This window comes from Vitis vinifera, chromosome 11, assembly GCF_030704535.1.
Source record: "Vitis vinifera cultivar Pinot Noir 40024 chromosome 11, ASM3070453v1".
Classification (NCBI taxonomy): Eukaryota; Viridiplantae; Streptophyta; class Magnoliopsida; order Vitales; family Vitaceae; genus Vitis; species Vitis vinifera.
Window position 1 is genome coordinate 17483698 of NC_081815.1, and position 19429 is coordinate 17503126.

At 36.2% G+C, this 19429-nt stretch overlaps 2 protein-coding genes across 5 annotated transcripts in view; one reads left to right on the forward strand and one right to left on the reverse strand.

Moving 5' to 3' along the window:
* Positions 1 to 228: 228 nt before the first annotated feature.
* Positions 229 to 4579, forward strand: LOC100247938 (protein SMAX1-LIKE 4). The gene is made up of 3 exons (XM_010658594.3): positions 229 to 1846; positions 2588 to 2789; positions 2883 to 4579. Exons 1-3 carry the CDS (start codon positions 555 to 557, stop codon positions 4485 to 4487), a joined length of 3099 nt encoding a protein of 1032 aa, XP_010656896.1. The 5' UTR covers positions 229 to 554; the 3' UTR covers positions 4488 to 4579.
* A 3014-nt stretch (positions 4580 to 7593) lies between these two features.
* Positions 7594 to 19429, reverse strand: part of LOC100253058 (protein TRANSPARENT TESTA 9) — a 50556-nt gene continuing 38720 nt past the window's right edge. The window contains exons 14-21 of one of the 4 annotated variants that reach the window (XM_010658591.3): positions 18940 to 19005; positions 11762 to 11899; positions 10400 to 10505; positions 10242 to 10313; positions 10078 to 10136; positions 8902 to 9061; positions 8458 to 8624; positions 7594 to 8247 (exon numbers count right to left, since the gene is read on the reverse strand). In XM_010658591.3, the coding sequence (XP_010656893.1) occupies positions 7918 to 8247; positions 8458 to 8624; positions 8902 to 9061; positions 10078 to 10136; positions 10242 to 10313; positions 10400 to 10505; positions 11762 to 11899; positions 18940 to 19005 (1098 nt within the window). In that variant the 3' untranslated portion in view covers positions 7594 to 7917. Of the gene's footprint in view, positions 8248 to 8457; positions 8650 to 8901; positions 9062 to 10077; positions 10137 to 10241; positions 10314 to 10399; positions 10506 to 11761; positions 11900 to 18939; positions 19009 to 19429 lie in introns of those variants that run through there. The other 3 variants (XM_010658590.3, XM_019223087.2, XM_010658593.3) reach the window with 3 other exon arrangements.

A 19429-nucleotide genomic window follows, 5' to 3' on the forward strand; every position in this document is an offset into this window, starting at 1 on the left:
TTAATTATCTTCAAACCGGATGTACTGTAGTGTATTAAAGGAGGATAAAGTAGATGCAGTGCAACTGTAAACCGATGAGGAGGGAGAGGGAGAGAGAGAGGGGGAGAGAGAGAGAGAGAGAGAGAGAAGAATTAAAGCATGGAAGGGTGAAATAAAAAGCTTAGGCCAAAGAGAAAAATAAAGGTAGCCCCAGTGGAGAAAAACAAATATATATAAATGAATGAATAAAAGAAGTATAAAGAAGACGGGCTGGTCTAAGACTAGTTTCTCTAAAGCAAAGGCACTGCTGACTGCTGGGCTCTCTGCTGAGCTCCTCTTGAAAAATCTCACTGTTTGTTTCTATTTGGGGTAGTGTGTGATCTCACTCTCCAGAGCTTGTAGCTGATCAAGTTGGGTGGATTTTTCTGCAGTTTTTGCTGTGGTGGGGGTGGTGTTGAAGGGAAGAGAGGGGGATAGGAGTCGGAAAGAAGAAGTAGTTGAGAAGTTCGGTGCTGCAGAAGATAGTGAGTTCTCTCACAAAAGGGGGTGGTGGGGGTGGGGTTTTTGGCTAAGTGATGCGTGCAGGAGCTTGTACATTGCAGCAGACCCTCACAACAGAGGCTGCTTCTGTATTGAAGCACTCTCTCAGCTTGGCAAGGAGGAGAGGCCATGCACAGGTCACTCCTCTGCATGTGGCTGCAACTTTGCTGAGCTCAAGAGCCAGTCTCTTGAGGAGGGCTTGTCTCAAGTCTCAGCCTAACCAAAGCACACATCCACTTCAATGCAGAGCTCTTGAGCTTTGCTTCAATGTGGCTCTCAACAGGCTTCCTACAACGCCTGGTCCACTCCTCCATGGCCAGCCCTCCCTCTCCAATGCTCTAATTGCAGCACTCAAAAGAGCACAAGCACACCAGAGAAGGGGTTGCATAGAACAACAGCAACAACAGCCTCTGTTGACCATTAAGGTAGAGTTAGAACAGCTTATAATATCCATCTTAGATGATCCTAGCGTCAGTAGGGTTATGAGAGAAGCTGGCTTCTCCAGCACTGCTGTGAAGAACAACCTTGAGGACTCTTCAGCTTCTTCTGTGTTTCAGTGTTACAGTAGCTCTGGTGGGGTTTTTTCTTCTCCTTGTTCTCCTTCTCCCACTGAAACTCATAGAGACATCATTAATCCTAGCACTTTCTGGCAGACCCATATCTTGGCTTACTCCTCTGAGCAAAACCCACTTCTCTTTTCCCCTCAGAAGAAGCTTTCCAGCAATCCGATCACAGATTCAACTTCTGTGAAGGAGGATCTCAAGTTGGTTTTGGAGGTGCTGTTGAGGAAGAAGAGAAGGAACACTGTGATAGTTGGTGACTCTGTGTCCACAACTGAAGGCCTTGTTGCAGAGCTGATGGGGAGGATTGAGAGAGGAGAGGTTCCTGAGGAATTGAAATCCGCCCATTTCGTTAAATTTCAGTTTTCACCAGTGACCTTGAGGTTCATGAAGAGAGAGGAAGTGGAGATGAACCTCTCTGACCTCAAAAGAAAGGTGGATTCTCTTGCATCAGGAGGTGGTGGTGGTGCCATTATCTATGCAGGAGACCTAAAATGGACAGTTGAAGCAGCTGTAAGTGACAGAGATGGAGGGTTCCCCAATGGAGAAGCCTCTGCCTATAACCCAATTGATCATCTAGTTGCGGAGATTGGAAGACTGCTCTCTGACTATACCACCTCAAACACTAGGGTCTGGTTGATGGCCACTGCAAGCTATCAGACATACATGAGGTGCCAAATGAAGCAACCTTCTCTTGAGATTCAATGGGCACTCCAAGCTGTTTCTGTTCCCTCAGGTGGACTTGGTTTGAGCCTCCATGCTTCCAGGTGAGCTCTTTTTCCTTGTATCTTGCACTTGCACTTTATTGAATATTCATTCCTACTACCATGTATGGAGTAAGTTATGTGCATATCTGCCATTTTTGATGTCATTCCTTGAAGTTCAGTGGTTTTTGTGTTTTTTGTTCTTGGACTTTTTCAGTCTGATCAATAAGGCCGAGGACCACTGCGAAAAAGTAAGGCTAGTGATCAGACACATAGGAGCCACTGTCCTTGTTTTTTTTTTTTTTCCTTTTTTTTTTTGTTTGTTTTGTCAGTATATTGCCACTGAATAATATTGAAGATTTCCACCAGCATAATTTAAGGAGGAAAAACCCAAATCATTCAAGGAGATTTCAAAAAAGATAATGAGAATGATTTTGCCTTTTTTTTTCTTTATTATTTATTAGTTTTAATTTTCAAAGAATTTTGAAAAAATGAAAAGCTTTAAGTGATTCATTTCTCTTTCTTCAGTCTTCTCCTGCCATTTTTGACCTTTTCAGTGTGAACTGGGTCAATATTGCAACTCAATTCAACATATGATTACAATTAAAGAGAAAAAAAAGGAAGATAGAGAATATTTTTAAATAAATTGTTTAGAAAACATCATACTAATTAAAATCACAAATTGTAAGTCAAAAAGGGATCAATTTTGTTTTGAATGTTTCCCACTTCAATGAAATTCCCTTTTACATAAAATTATAGAGTACTTCCCTACAAACTGATCTTTGTAATACATTTGGAATGCAGTGTCCATGATTCAAGGTCACAGAATCAAGCTCATCATGTTCTGGAAACCAAACCATTTGCAGCCAAGGAGGAACACGACAAGCTCAGCTGCTGTGCTGAATGCACTGCCAATTATGAGAAGGAAGTTGGGTTGTTCAAGTCTGGCCAGCAGAAGCTCTTGCCTTCCTGGCTCCAAGCTCATGGCGTCGAAGCCCGCCAAAAGGTACCAAATTTGATATAGGACAATTATCCAAGTTTTTCAAATTATTGAATGAGACATTGAAACTAATTCTTTAGTGAATTCTTCATTTTTCAGGATGATTTGGTTGAGTTGAGAAGAAAATGGAATAGATTGTGCCACAGTCTTCACCAGGGAAGGTCTAATCAGAACCATTTGAGTTCCTCTATGTTCAGCAATCAGAACTTGTTGGGAAAGAGTTATTCCTATACTTCCTCATACCCCTGGTGGCCTAATCAGAACAGCATCTTCCCTGACTTGAATTCGATTTCCTTCACCAATTCAGCTTTGAAGCCCAACCATGCTTCCAGTCTAGTGCCTCGGTTCAGACGACAACAGTCCTGTCACATAGAATTCAGCTTTGGTAATGGGATGCACAAGCAACAATCAGTAGAACCAAGCTTGGATTGCCTCAAGAAGACAGAAGGGAAGGATGTAAAGATCACTCTTGCTCTAGGCACTTCTGTTTATTCAGATTCTGGGAAGTTGCCTGAACTGAAAGGAGAAAAAACAATTCGACTCAGAGATATATGTAAGCTATTGGAAGAGAATGTGCCTTGGCAAAGTGAAGCCATTTCACCAATAGCTGAAGCTCTGATTGATTCTAAATCAAGCAAGAAGGAGACATGGCTACTGCTTCAGGGGAATGATTCAATAGGAAAGAGAAGATTGGCGCACGCAATTGCAGAATCAGTTTTTGGATCTGCAGACCTGGTCTTCCGGATGAACATGAGAAAGTTAGACAATGGGGTGACCCCATGTTCTGAAATCCTCACAGAAGCCTTAAGAGCACACCAAAAACTAGTCGTTATGGTGGAAGATGTTGATTTTGCTGAACCCCAGTTCATGAAGTTTCTTGCTGATGGTTGTGAAACAGGAGAATTCAGAGATTCAAGTAAAAGAGAAGGAAGTTTTGGCCAAGCGATATTCATATTGACAACGGGTGATTCCAGCAGCTACCAAGAGAGGAAGGGAAACAAAAGCTCAGTAATTCATATGAAACTGCAGATCAACCTAACAATTCCGACCTTGGGGACTCCCAACATGGATCACAAGCGAAAAGCCGAGTGGGACTTATCAAACAGGACCAAGAGTCCAAGAACAGATGAAGAGGAAGGGAGCTGTTTGATTTCTGTTGAGCCTGGGAACAGTAAGATATTGGAATTCACCAGGCAGTTAAGCTTCAACACCCTTGACTTGAACATCAGAGCTGATGAGGATGATGAAAGCAAAGACAAACCCAGAGAATTAAGCCCCATTTCAAGTGATCTAACTCGCGAAACTGCCACAGATATCCAGAACCCACATGGCTTCCTTGAATCAATCGAGAACCGTTTTACTTTCAAACGAAAAGCAGACCAGGATAGAGAGATGAGAGAGGCTTTCTTGTCCAAGATCAAAGGGTCCTTTGAGGTGGGGTATGATAGTGAAAATACAGTTAGTTTTTCTGTGGAACAGAAGTTGTTAGAGGAGGTTCTAGCTGGGTGTGATTCTTTTCTCAACAGCTTGTTTGAAAAATGGTTGAAAGAGGTTTTTCAAACGAGCGTAAAGACAGTTAAAATTGGCGGGAAGGAGGGTATGGAGGTTAGGCTCCGTTTAGTAGGGAAAGGAGAGAAAGGTTTGGAGGATGGATTCATGGGTTCAAGTCTCCCCAAGAAAATCCAGGTTTCCTTCATGGACTGATTGGTGTCTTTGTAAAATGGAAAATGACCAACATGTTGTAGTGTAACTGCTCATTTTCATAACATAATGTATTTTCAGTTTCAGTTCTCTCATCTCCTTCTTTTCTTTTTCCTTTGGTATCTCTATATTTTCCAAAAATTGTTGGGCATCTCCAAGAACTCACTCTGAAATTGACCTAATGATCTTGCTATGGACACTGCCACATTGGTGACAGGGGTCTACTGCATAGCACTCTAATTTGGCCTGAGTTTTTCCATGAAGCAGCCTCAACACGGTCTCAAATCACTGCTGCTTTCCAGGAGTTTGTCTGAGATTCTACCCCCACAACCACCCCACCAAAAAAAAAAAAAAAAAGACCTACCGGTTTCTAGCATTGCCCCCTTTGCTCCCCTTCCCTTCTTTTGGGCCCCCTCTTGGGTGATAACTGCCTTGGAATTCAGTAAAAAAACCCCTCAAATACCAGCAGGCCTTCCAACAAGCATCAAACTATCCGGGTTTCAATGACAATTTTCCAGCTCAAAAAGGTGATTCAAACACTGATGACTACACCCCACTGCCTCCATGGTTTAAATTTAGTACATTTGAGGAGGTCTCTTGTTTCCATTTTGAGTGTTTCCCTCCTCTAAGACCTATGTGCATTAAGAGACTTCGTATCTTTTCCAAATACTAATACAATAAACCTTCTTGATTCCCAAGTGAAGACCACCATCCATGGAAACTGCAGGACATTTTCTTCATTGGAGATATCCATCAAACAATATTCAATGGTACATTCCTCATATCAAATACACTAAAATAAAGAAGATAAAGAAGGGAAAATGATTCCCATATCAGCTAAACAACTATTAGTACTCGACACATTAACACCTAAAGCAAGTGTCCTAATGATGACACCGATAAGAAGTGAAATAAAGAACACAATACATTAAACTAGATTGCAAATGATCAACTAGCTAGGTGGGAGATTTTAGCGTCATAGGGTGGAGGTGGAACTCACTCACCACAAAGGTTTCCTAAGCCCTTTTCCTAAACAATATTATCGCCATCATTATTTGTCCGTCCATCCTCCCTTTTGACTGCAATTAATGATAATCCATATGCTGATCATCATACATTTATATATAATCCATAGGGCCTCCACACACCAAAAGAAAACAGCAAAAAAAAAAAGGGCCTCTTCTCCACTACAAGCCAATGACACTTTTTAGTTCAAATTTCTTTAGGAGTACTATTATCATTATCTTGACTCAAAAGGGCTCATCAAAGCAATGGATATCATTACATCGAACGGCGGATGTGGGGCCTGTGCTCTTATGATGAAAAGCTACAATAATTTTGTGTCTTTGTGCCTTCCTACAACAGAGAACTCAAAACTTTCCATAAAATTTTATGACTTAAAATGCAGAAATCTCCAGCCTGCTTGTTGCAATGGTGGGCATGCTGCAATCTACATTGTATTCCATTATACAAATGCCTATCAGCCATGAGACTAGTAGAGCCTAATTAGTTTATTATACGATGACTCAACCCAAATCATGTGGTCATTAGAGAAAACTTGCTGTGCTTTCACTATCATTGGCCTTGAAAATTTGATTGCATCCATCATGAGAGTCTCTTTCCCATACTACTCTATTCTAAGGCTCATGGGTCTCATTTTCTTGCCATTCTACCTTCCACCAATATCCCAAAAAGCGGTGTGGGCAAATGGTACTAAAGTTTGGTCATTCTTCTGTGAGGTTTGGTCATGATGAAGCTTCATTTTCTTCAACATCAGCCTATCTTTATAGGATATTGGGGTCCCCACTTTTTCCTGCAATTAGTGCTTGAAAAGAACCATCAATTATCTTCACCATAGAGCCCTAAAAACTTTTCATTTAGCCTTGTTTCAGCATAATTAAACAAATGTCTCAATGCTATGCGTATATACTTAGTCCCATACAGCAAGATATTTATCTCAACTTCCAGCCATATAAACCTTAATGATATGGATACTGACTGCCATCCAAGTAAACCTTAATGATACGGACACACTATCCTACACTTCAATACTGAAGAAGCTCGAATTCAGGACCTCTAGTTCACTACCAGATGAATCCTAGTACTTGGTGTAGAACTTATATAAATATATATATATATAGCTAGCTTCCATGATATTTGGGAAAATTCTAGGATATTGATTCAATATTTGATCGAACTTGCAATCCTTACTATTGAAAATATATGATAAAATCTAAGCTGTTGGATAAAAATACGATCAAATAAAATCAAAGTACAAGAGAATGAGACCAAGATATAATAAAATGAAACCAAATTGTACACATGGTATATTATGATTGATCTCACTTTTCGAGAGGTATCAACTCGATATTATGGCAGATTCTACTGAATTTTTTTTTTTTCCCTCTTTAGAGCATTATGGAGTTAGTGCAGTCAATTGATGAACTTTAGTTTGAGGTAAGACGAAAAAGGTACAAAAATACATCTCATTCCATGGACAGAAAAACTAGCTTCCACTCTGAAGTGATTAAAGTGAAGAGAAGAACATACAAGAGCAGCAAAGATCAAGGTCATTCAGAATAAAACCCCTCACGGGAGGAATGGTGACTCATGGAATGGCCAGAAAGAGTTTTGAGATTATGAAGCAGAGATCTGTGAAGCTCCAAAAAAAGAACAAGGAAAAGAAGACTAAAAAAGGTAACCAGACATCAAGACTTAGTTAATATTTCTCACAACAATATTCTGATTGCTTTATTTCTCTCTATATTCTCATAACGAATCTTGGGTTACAACTTTTGGCATCCTACCTAAATAAACTAGATGAATAAAATGGTATCAGAATGAGCACAAATTGACCATCTCATCAAGATAGAGATGTAAATTTCCTTGAATGGTTTTCTGTTTCTAACAAACCAAGAGAACACCAGCAATAGTAAAGAATATTCCTTCCAGCATTTCTGAGAATGAGCTGTGCTTATAGCATAAAGAAAACAGAAAAAGAAAAAAAAAGGATGTAGGTAATGAATTTGCATCAATTAAGAATAATAGCTTTCACTTGTTTACATAAACAATCACACATGGGGAAAGCACAAAAATGACATACAAGAAATACACAAAACCTTGCAACTTTACTTTCTTTGGAATCGCCTCAATTTACAATGTGTCACACAGGTTACAAACTAGGTAAGCAAAAAGAAAGCCTCGGTTAAGAGATCTATAAAGAATGAGCTGTAAAAGCCGATAAACTTACAAATTAGGGCAAAGAAAAAGAGAGCTAGTATACAAAGAATGACACTGAAACATGGGTGCTAATCTACATTTTTCTGTGTATCTAAGGTTTTCTTATGAACATATACAAAAGGGTGCTAGACACGCTGTATTGTCACCCTAACATGAAAGCAATATTATTGGAGAACTCAAAACAATCAGGAGCTTACAAAGAATTGGAAGGTGTTGTACTTGAAGAGGAAGCCTCAAGAGGGCATGGAGAAGGGCTTGAAAAATTTACTTCTCTTTCAAGGTCAAGTAATGGTCTTATTCTTCTCTCCACTTCATTACTTTGTAGATTAATCTCCTCGAGAATCATAGACAATGCAGACTTGCAAGAGTATTCATCACTGAATGCCAGGGTCCATCTGCCATCAACCAAAGCTTTTTTGTTCACTTTGGCATAGGTAGTGCGTTTATCCGAATCCCAAAAGGGCAGAGTGGATGGACGGATCCGCAGGTGTAACCATCTAGCATGCTTATCATCAATTTTAGGCTGAAGTCAAAGAGATAAGAAAGAAAAGTTATGCTTTCCAATCTAAGGCCATCACAAAGACAGGTTAAGGAAGTGAGGGAATTTTCATTCCCCAGTACTTTCAACCAACAGCCAGTTAGTTACTATGTCGTGGAGAAGAAAGCATGTAAATATTTTGAAGTGAAAGACAATATGTCACAATTGCATAAGAAAATCACAAGGCATACATACATTTGAGCCAGCCAAAGGGGCAGTAACACGAACAACTCCATAATGCTGTTTTAGGGGTAATTCTTCTGCAAGGAGAACCCACCCAGATGTTTCCATGGAAACTGCTAGAAAGCGAAAATGCCGCTCTTTACCCCTCTCAAATGAAATTCTGCAGGGCACTGCATCAACTGCATATGGCAACCACCAGAGTCACTGAAATGCAAGATACTTCATATATATAGTTCATTTGGGGAGAAAACAAGGAATAATTGATGGTGCAGCCCTTAGAATACAACAAGATCTCTTGGGAGATCCAAAACATAGCTAACATATACAAAATTGAAGGGAAATATTTTGAAAATGTGAATCATCTCATAGCCATTATTTCTCCTGCTCCTATCTATTGGGGGAAGAGAGAGAACCCATTACTTAAAAAGGCATATAAATTTGAAAAAGATCACTAACCAAGTCTTAACTCGGTTCCCGGCTTTGGACCTAAGATACCCAGGCCAGCAGCTTTTGCTCGGAAGGATTGGGGAACATCAATTGGAGGAAGGATAGGCGGTTGATCAGGCAAAGCTCTACCAAGGGAGAAAATTTGAAGTTGATGAAGAAGCACAAAAACCTAATATGGTAAGAATGACAAATATTAGCAACAAAAACAATGTGTAAGAACATTGTGTACCAGTAACACAGCCACATCACATGCATAAAAGTGCAGGAATACACAGAATATGCTCAATCACATTTTAAGGCTCTTACATCTTATTTCCAATGGATCAGATATCCATGATGAATGTACCGAATACTGTGTGTGTGTGTGTGAGAGAGAGAGAGAGAGAGAGGCATATCATATGTGCATAAATGTGTGGTAATACACACTATGCTCATTACATTTCAAGGCTCTTACATCCATTTATTTCCAATGGCTCATATTCATAATGGATGTAGCAAAATATCGAGAGAGAAAGAGAGTATGAAAAGAAAAGCCAATAACTTGTATAGTTTTATAGGGTGTTTAGTAAAACTTAATACTTTTTACCTAATGACTTAAATTAACTTTAAGATAAATTATTCTTAAGTTGTTGATTTAAAACTTATTATTGAATTTTTACTTTAAGTATTATGGTTGTTTGATAAACTTAAAATTTATTCTAAATCATCAAATTGGTGTATTTACCCTCATTAATTTTAACAAATATTTATACTTTCACTAGTCTTAAGTAACAAATTTGTTTGTTAAACATCCATACTTAAAGTATGATAGATGCCTAAGAGAAGTAAAAAAATATTAATTATAAAAGATGAGTAGTGAATGTAAAGTCATGGTTATAAAATATATTCTCACTAAACATGGGCAAATGAGGTAAAAGAGATTTGAGATATAAAATAAGTTAACCATTTTAATTTAATACTTAAATTATTTTTGACTTTTATGATATTAAGTTATTTTACCAAGCATGCTTAATCTATTTAATGACTTAAATTAAGTTATTAAGTCATTAAATTGGTATACCAAATACCCTCTTAGTTTTAAACTTAATCCATACTACAGTCGTAAGATACATGTGAACATGTATCTGACATTTCTCATGCTTCTAAAAAAGGAATTTAAAAAAAAAATATGAGATCAAGCACAACCTTCACCAACTCACACATTCTTTCACCAGCAACAATTGATGATTCAACTGGAATAACCTCTGTAGAAACAAAGAAATGTTAACGAAAAATCTCTAAATACTGAAAGAAAAAGGAGAATTTATTTCAAAGTCCTTAGCCATGCAATTCAGCAAAAGATGTCTTACCTTCAAAAGAGGACTTTTGTAATGGCAATAGCACATATTTAGGCTCTCTCCGAGGGGATGAAGCCTCAATTGCTACACAAATAAATCTCATTGTTACACACCATTGTAACACAAAATAACCACTCATCGTTAGCAACCACCAACATTACACTAAGTACCTCTTTTGCACTTCCTCCACTCATCACAAAGAACTGTGATAAGTAGATCTAGCCAGAAACCTTTAACCTCCCGCAAGAGAGTGCCAATGCAGTTCCTGTACGAGTCCTGTAAATGAAGGGAATAAATATCATTGCATAACAGAATCTACTAGTCCATGAAGAAAAACCAGAAAAAATGAATCCAGTTGCAAGTGACACAAACAGAATAGAGTCAGCAAATGTAAAAATATAAACCACAAAGATTGAAAATAACAAAGTTACATTCAGAGTTAAACAATATGCAAGAATGGTTCACGACCTGCAAAGAATTTATACTAAGGTTTCTATGTCATCAAGCGTGCTTCTGGGGTTAGCGATATCACCTATGGCATCATTTCTTAAAATTAAATATCATCCTAAGCACAGAACACTTCTGCTGCATTGATGATATAAATTGAGATCTCCTTACTTCATCCCTCCTTAAGGTTGATTTCAGTGTCACATTTGAATACATTTTGGTACATTATGTGTTAATAGTAAAATGCTGGACAAAAAATATGGTTTGAGGTCATGTTTTCTTCAAGCATCAAAGGTCACAAAGCCTTATTTGTCATGTAGTTGGTATTAACCTTTGTATGGACTACTAATCATATGGAGACTTTAACTAGGACAAACCTTTGAAGCATGTGATCATAATCAAGCAGATAAACAAATTAAAAGTAAACTTTAGATTTCATTTAGCAATAAGATCATTGCTATGAAGGCTTAAAAGAGTTTTAAACAAGTAAAAGGAAAGAATTTGAGGAAAATGAATCCGATCAGTTCTTCCATCGACCAAAAAAAAAAAAGAAGAAGAAAAAGAAAGAAACTCGTAACACATTATTTTGTGGAAGGTGTGATCTCAATATGAACATGATCAAGCATGTAATGCCACTCGTCCACTATATTCTTCTATGTCCTCAGCTTAGACACAACCAATACTCCATCCGTTACTAGTTCTTAACTTGGCATTTTTAAAACAAGATTAATAACCAGAATATAATAGATGTACAATTGTACAAAAGAATCACCCAAAGTAGCTCTGAACCAATAGATGTAACAAGTAAAAGGCATCCAAAGTACAAAATCCTAGCAGACATTAGCCCACAAATTCTAAACAATGGAAGCATCAATAGGACTAGAATAATTAAGAAAAGAAAACCATATTAAAAATTTATATCAACAAAAAGGAATTAATAGGAGAAAAAAAGGGCCTTTGTATCCCATGAAGAGAACATCAAATCACTAAACAAGAGAAGTCACCCTTTTGACGATTCACGTATAGAACAAAGGAAAAGACTATCTCATTTTAAGGATCTTGTGTATCATCAGAAAATATCTTACTTTGAGCAATTCAAGGTGATTACTGTTAAACTCAGACTCATTATAAGGAAGTAATTGGCGCAGAGCCCAACCACCATCCCACAAGGTCTCTGCAGAAATATTTGAGCGGCAAAAAAGGTTGACCAAAGCGTCGAGCACCTGGAAGACAAAGATATCCATTATGATAAAATAATTGTCAACTTGAAGTGATAAGCCATTTGGATTTTCTCTACTTTCCCTAAAAGTGAATTAAATATCTAGCACAAGAATGATTTTAGTCCGGTGCCATGCAATGGACACCTCTACATGAATGGAAAAAAAAAATTATAAGACAACCAAGTTTTAACTTTCAGGCTAAATTGTGCAGACTGAAGTGCCATGAAAGTCTAAATGAACAAAAGCTGTGGGGCCTTTATCCCATTATTAAAAAGAGGGAGTTGAATTTTTAATCTTGCATGTCTGGAAAATACTATACAACTTGGGTCATGTGGAGATTATGGGCCTGTTTAGCAACATTTTCAAAAAGAATTCTCAAAAAAACAATTTTTGAGAACAGTTCTTAAAAACTGTTCTCAAATGTTTTTAGGGATTAATTTTGTATGGAAACTCAAATATGAAAAACAATTTTCTAGACTTATTTTCTATGAAAGTACTCTACAATGTAAATGTTCTCAACATATCCTTCATATTTTCAATTTGCTAATCAAAACATTCTACAAAAAAACAACTAAAATTTGTTCTAAAAAATAAACTGTTTGCGGAATAAATTTTCAAAAAAATGTTTTCTGTCAAAATTTTGTCAAACATGGTGTCTAAATGCTGAAGTTATAGAGAAACAAGAGAGAAAATAATTCTTTTCACATTCATTCTAAGGTCTTGATACAAGGCTATATATTGAACAAAACTTTTGGCTCTAGAATCTAAACAAGGAACAATGAATCTAAGAAGGAAACAAATTAATCTTAGCAAAATTTTAGGATCTAAATTATATTGTACAACTATACAACACTTAACTACAGAAACTATATTACATGGTCAACAGCCCAATCCCAGTTCTTCCAACACTTTCCCTCAAGTTGGTGCAAAGATGTTTTGCATTCCCAGCTTGTCAATCATTTGTTGAAACTTGGGAGTCCTTTAGTGAGAACATTAGTCAGCTAATTAGTAGTACATATCTATGATGTGTACAGTTGGCCACTATCCAGCTTTTCCTTTATAAAATGTTTCTCAACCTTCACATGCTTGATTCGATCATGATGGACTGAGTTGTGAGCTACGTTGATGGCAGTTTTATTGTCACGATACAATATAATAGGTTCTTGAAATTTGATCTTGAGATGCCTAAATATGATTTTAATCCAAAGAGGTTCACAAATACCTTGTGCCTTAGCTCTAAATTCTGCTTCCGCACTTGAATGGGCTGCTATTGATCGTCTCTTACTTCTCCAAGTGATAAGATCACCTCCTAAGAAAGTACAATATCTAGTAGTTGATCGTCTCTCCATAATAGATCCAACCCAACTTGCATCTATGTAGGCTTCTAACTTCAACTCCCTACCATTCTTAAACAAAGCACCCTTGCTAGGAGCTATCTTAAGATATCTCAAACTCCAGTATACAACTTCTGAGTGGGGTTTAAGTGGAGTATGCATAAATTGACTTTCCACACTCACGACATATGCAATGTCTGGTTTTGTGTGTGACAAGTAAATTAGTTTTCCCACCATTCATTGGTAGTTGCCTCGATCAATCAGTTATCCTTTAGATTTCTCTCCTAGTCTGTGATTTTGTTCAATAGGTGTCTTAGCTGGTTTACACCCAAGCATACCTATCTCCTTAAAAGTAAATCTTGTATATACTTCCATTGAGAAATCAATAATTCTTGTAATCTTGTTGTGATCTAGCCACCTCAATTCCAAGGAAATATCAAAGCTTGCCCAAGTCCTTGATTTCAAATTCTTTAGCTAAGTATGATTTCAATCTCATAATCTCTTCTTGTTCTTCTCTAATGACAACAATATCAGCAACATACACATTAATGTTGTAATTTTCCCTAGATGAGAGTGTTTGATAAATAGTATGTGATCACCTTGACATTGATGGTAACCTCTCTTCACCATAGCTCCATAGATCTTTTAAACCATACCCGAGGAGATTGCTTGAGACCATATAGTGATTTTTTGAGTTCACATACCTCATTTCCCCATGACTCCTTTTTATATCTTTAAGGAATATCCATATATACTTCCTCCTCTAGATCACCATGGAGAAAAGTATTTTTTACATCAAACTGTTGCAGAGGACAATCAAAATTTGTTGCCAATGAAAGTAGAATTTTAATAGTGTTCATCTTAGCTACTTGAGCAAAATTCTCATAGTAATCAATGTCCTATATCCGTGTATACCCCATAGCAACCAATCTTGCTGTGTGTCTCTCCAAGGTACCATCAGCTTTGTATTTAATGTTGAAAATCCACTTGCACCGCACAATTTTTCTCTTTTTGTAGCTCCCAACTCTAATTCTTTTTTTCAAGCCTCTCATTTCCTTATCCATGGCCTTAACCTCTAATAGATTCTTAGACAGTAGAAGAAACTTCGTCAAAGGAAATATGAGTGAAAAAGGCTTAAAACTGAGGTGAAAGATGTTGAAAGGATAATATATTTTTTTGTTTCTGATCAAAAAAAAAAAAAAAAAAGATGTTGAAAGGAAACAAATTTGGAGAAGTAGGGTGATCAGAGCAGGACCTAACTCCTTTCCTAATGAAAATGGGGAAATTCAACTCATCATTACCTATCACAAGGTCAAAGATTGGAATATGTGAGGTGATTGTAGAATTCTTCCACCTGGAATATACATTGGAGATAGGAGTTTTGGGCCTCTTATTCTTGGTCTTTGGAGACTTTGCAATACTTGAGATCTTGGTAGATTCAACGGATTCAATGGATGGATTTTAACTATGAGAATCATGACTCAAAGACTCATCAGGACCAGAATTTGTACTCATACCAAAATTAGAACCAGAAACAATACCAAACTGTGTAACAGTAACAGTACTAACACCAGAATTGAAACCAAGACCAATACCAAAATTTGTACTTTTACGAGAATTTAAATCAGGAGCAATATTTCAAATTGAATCAGAAGTAGGCCTCGGCATGGAGCCATATACCACATTTGGCATAGATAAAGGCTGATTAGACTCCCACCACTTTTTTTCTCCTAGTTGACTCTCCCCTTGAAGATAGGTGTCCCCAAAGAATGCTTGATTTTCCACAAAGGTAACATCCATTCAACATATTTTCTTTTTGTTGGAGGATGATAACTTTTGTATCCCTTTTAAGTGGATGAATAGCCCAAAAACAAACACTCGATACCTTTAGGATCAAATTTCCCCCACAAGTAACTATGAACGTGCACATAACAAACACAACTAAATATTTTTTAAGGTAGAGACCCAACCCCTTGGAAATTAAGAAACAAAGTTGAGAGTTTACTAATGGGAGGATGGCATTCAAGAACACAAGATGGCATTTGGTTTATCAAATATGCAACTATAAGAACATCCAATAAATTTTTAGGACTTTCATTTGGAAAAGAAGTGACCTACAACAACAAGATGTCACTTTTTTACCCTCTTTTAGAAGATAGGTGATGAGATCTTGATTGAAGTATTCTTTGTCATTGTCGGATCTTAGTGTATGTATTTTTGCCCTAAACTAAGTGCTAATGAATTTATGGAAGATAGGAAAAATGGAAGATTTCATTAGATATACCTAAGTAGTTCAAGGACAATCATCTATAAAGTTGACAAACCATCTAAAACCAGGAGTGTTAGTAACACGAGAGGGACCTTAAATATCAGAACATATCAAACTAAATGGTGATAAAAATTTTAGAGTTTTCAAAGGAGAAAATAAACGATGATGTTCAGCAAGCTCACAAATTTCACCATGCAAAATTCTATATTATTGTTTTCAAACAAGGAAGGAAACAACTTTTTCAACAAAGAAAATGGAGGATCTCCTAAACTTCAAAGCCATAGCTAAGCTTGATCTTTTCTCTCTTGATAAGTAGTAAAAACCAAGCCTTGCAACCCTAAGATAGTCCCTTGGTTGAATATTGTAGCCTCTTGAGAATCCTCTACAGCAGCTGTTTGGTGGCCTTTTCCAGATTTTGTCGTGCGGTGTCCCCCTTCATTGCTAACACCCTTCAAATTTTAAGGTTTCTCATGCAATTTCTAATATGGCAAAAATCACACCATAATTTATCTTTGTCCACCATCCTCTTGTCCCTTATAATTTGGCAATCGAAGGGGGTGTAGAGACTGCCAAAGCTAAATATTCAGGTATAGGATTTCTTGAATTTCCAACAGTCAATTCCTTATGATTCTCTTCCCCTCAACAAGGGCAAATGCTTCATCCATAGATAGAAATGGTTCTTTGCCCAATAATTGACCACTGTCCTGATCAAACTTTGGATCAAGACCTACCAAAAATTGGAATACTCTCTCTTGTTCCATTATTTCTTTCAATTTCTTTATATCAGTGGCTGTCTCCATCTCCAGGTTTTGGTATAAATCTAGTTTCAACAAAAATCCTTTGAGTTGTTTCAACTCAAATATTAGAGAAGGCCCTTGCTCAGTGTTAACAATCTGTTGTTTCAACTCAAATATTAGAGAAGGAACACCTACCTTAGAGTAGGTTTTTAACACTGGTTCCCAAATGTCTTTAGCAGTAGATAGGAGCAAATAGGTCTTACCTATTTCTAGTTGCATTGAGTGGAGCAACCATGACATGACCATGGAATTCTTTGCATCCCAAACTTCATATTTCAGGTCATCCCTTGCTGGTGGTTTTGCAGTCCCCATCACATACTTCATCTTTCCCTTATACCTTTGCTGATTACAACCATGGTTTGAAATATCAGTAAATACGGATATATTGGTACTTGGATTTTATGGTTATATCGGAAATATCGGAGAAATATCAGTGGATTTTGACAAAAATATTGATAAAGCGAAAATTATTCAAAATTCATGAAAATGTTTAAAATAACCCTAAATAATGATAAAATAAATAAAAATACACATGTTAAAATTATTTTCTAAGTATAATTAACATAGATATGATCAAAGAGAAAAATATCGATAAGTAAGGATAAATTAATCTTAATAATTTATTATTTATCTAATCAAATTAATTTTAATTTATAAAATATTATAAATTCATTATTATTTTTTTATTTTAGTATTTTTTGAATCAATTTATATTTTTAATATTTTAAAATAAAAACATTCAAAATTAAATAAAATTAAAAGGATAAATATAAAAAATTTCAAAGTGAAGTGACAATAATTTTTTAAAATAGGATTAATGAGATAAATAATGATATATTTAATATTAAAACTATAATTTATTTAATTCAAATGCATTCAATAATGTAAAATAAATTATGATGCATATATGATTTTTTAATATTTATATTTTTTATATTTAACTATCATATAAATGATATTAAAAAATGTTTGTTAAAAAAATTATAATAATGGTTTTTATACATTTATTAATTAAATAAATAAAATTTAAAGTTATATAATTATAATTAATTAATTTTTTAATAATGAAGTTTAACAAATTTACTACCAATACCTATTAATAAGCGCGAGTTTAGCCTAGTGGTAACTAGGCTTGAACCCAAGCCTTTTGGTCTAGGTTTGAATCCATGCATCAACGTAAACAAGGCGGGCAAAATTTGAAAGGGGGTGGCAGGCTGGCAGCAACGTGATTGGGCAGTAGCAGTGACATAATTGAAGGGTTGACTGGGTTGACCACCGAAATATTTGGGAAATATCCCTAAAAATGGCAAAAATACTGATAAATGCAGATATTTTGATGAAATTTCAAAAAAAATCTGTGAAAAATCGATCGACCGATTATCAGTGTGGAATATCGTGTCGGTTTGCTCCAATAACCGAAATATCGGCGATATTTTGCCGAAAAATTCCAACATTTCAAACCATGATGGTAACCACTCAATGAAGTTTCATCCATTCAACTTGGAAGTGATGATGTGAAGGGTTGGTTTTTTATTACAGATGGAAGCCTGGTTGGAGGATGACATATTGATTGAATTAACACACTTACATGTTTCAGACATGGGTGACAAAGATGGATCAAATAATAGTGTGAAATAAGGTTAAAGAAACCCTTCACAAATAGTGCTAAAAGTGACAGCAATAAAGGCTGCTGGTGTGAGATGCGATAGCAATGAGGGCAGCCACCAGAAGAATAATTAAAGAAACTCCCATAAAACCTAGATGGGCTCTAATACCATGCTGAAGTTGGAGAGAAACAAGAAAGAATATTTTTTTTCACATTCAAAGGTCTTGATTCAAGGGTATATATTGAACAAAACTTTTCACTCTAGAATCTAAACAAGGAAACATCGAATCTAACAGGGAAACAAATTAATCCTAGCAAAATTTTAGGATCTACATAACACTACATAACATTGTACAACTATACAGCACTTGAACTATGGAAACTATATCACACGGTTAACAACCCAATCCCAATTCTTCCAACACAAAAATAAAAAAACTTTTTTTTTTCTTAAAGAACAGAAAATTGTTTTCAAGAACAACTCCAAAACAAGCCCTATGCAACCCTTCTCAGTCATGTGAACTTGCACCCTGTGATATTAGGACAACAACCAAAGTGCTACCTTTGCAGTAGGAAATCACCTTGTTTCTTGTATTTTGTTTATCTTACATCTGGAGGATTTGACAAACTCCTCTATTTAATAACGTATTTCATTTTCCATGAAAACAAGAGGCAAATCCCAATTTTTTCTGTTACATGGAATTAAACCTAGAACCTTCACTATCTCTGTTCAAATACCTTCCTTATTGAACCTAGCCTCAAAGGCGAAAGGCAAAATCAGCATTATTTTAATATGCTCATATTTCTGCATATATTCTGTTGTTTTGCTTTTTTGCATGTGTATTTTGGATACACATGTCTTACTTGAGCCAGGCATGTGACTAATTTTGTGCTTCGCACCTTAGCAACAGGAAATATCAGCATAAACAATGCTGCTTTGAACATTTGAGCAGTAGGAGGGAAAAATAATAAATAAATAAATAAACCTGGAAAAAAATTACAGATACACCTACTAGACTCAGAAAAAAAATGAATACCTGAAACCTATGTACACGAGGACTTGCTGCCACTTCAGGACAAGAACACAACACTCCATACTGCTCCTGCTATAAATTAAGACAAAGGCAAAGTTGAAACAAATTTTCAAGGAAGAATACAGAGAAGACAAGTAATCTAAGAATGATTGGAACAAATTAAGACATGCAAAACCAGAGTAAACATATATTGAAATTAGAGTAATTCCAAATCTCAATGCAAAAAAGAAAAGTGAAAAAAAAAAAAAAAGGTACTTTTAGAAGCTTCCCTAATATAAAGCCTAAGTTTCTAGATTGCAAATGTGAAAGTGGCCCCAAAATTACTAGGGGACCTTAAAGGTGAGGCCAGTTTATCATCTATCAAGAGAAGACATTAAAACATCTGTTACAAATTAAGATTTAGCCAACTGATAATATGATCCAAACAACTTGACGTAACTTGTGCTAGAGCTCTTCAAATCTCCTTTTTTTTCTCCTTTGGATTGTAAGAAAT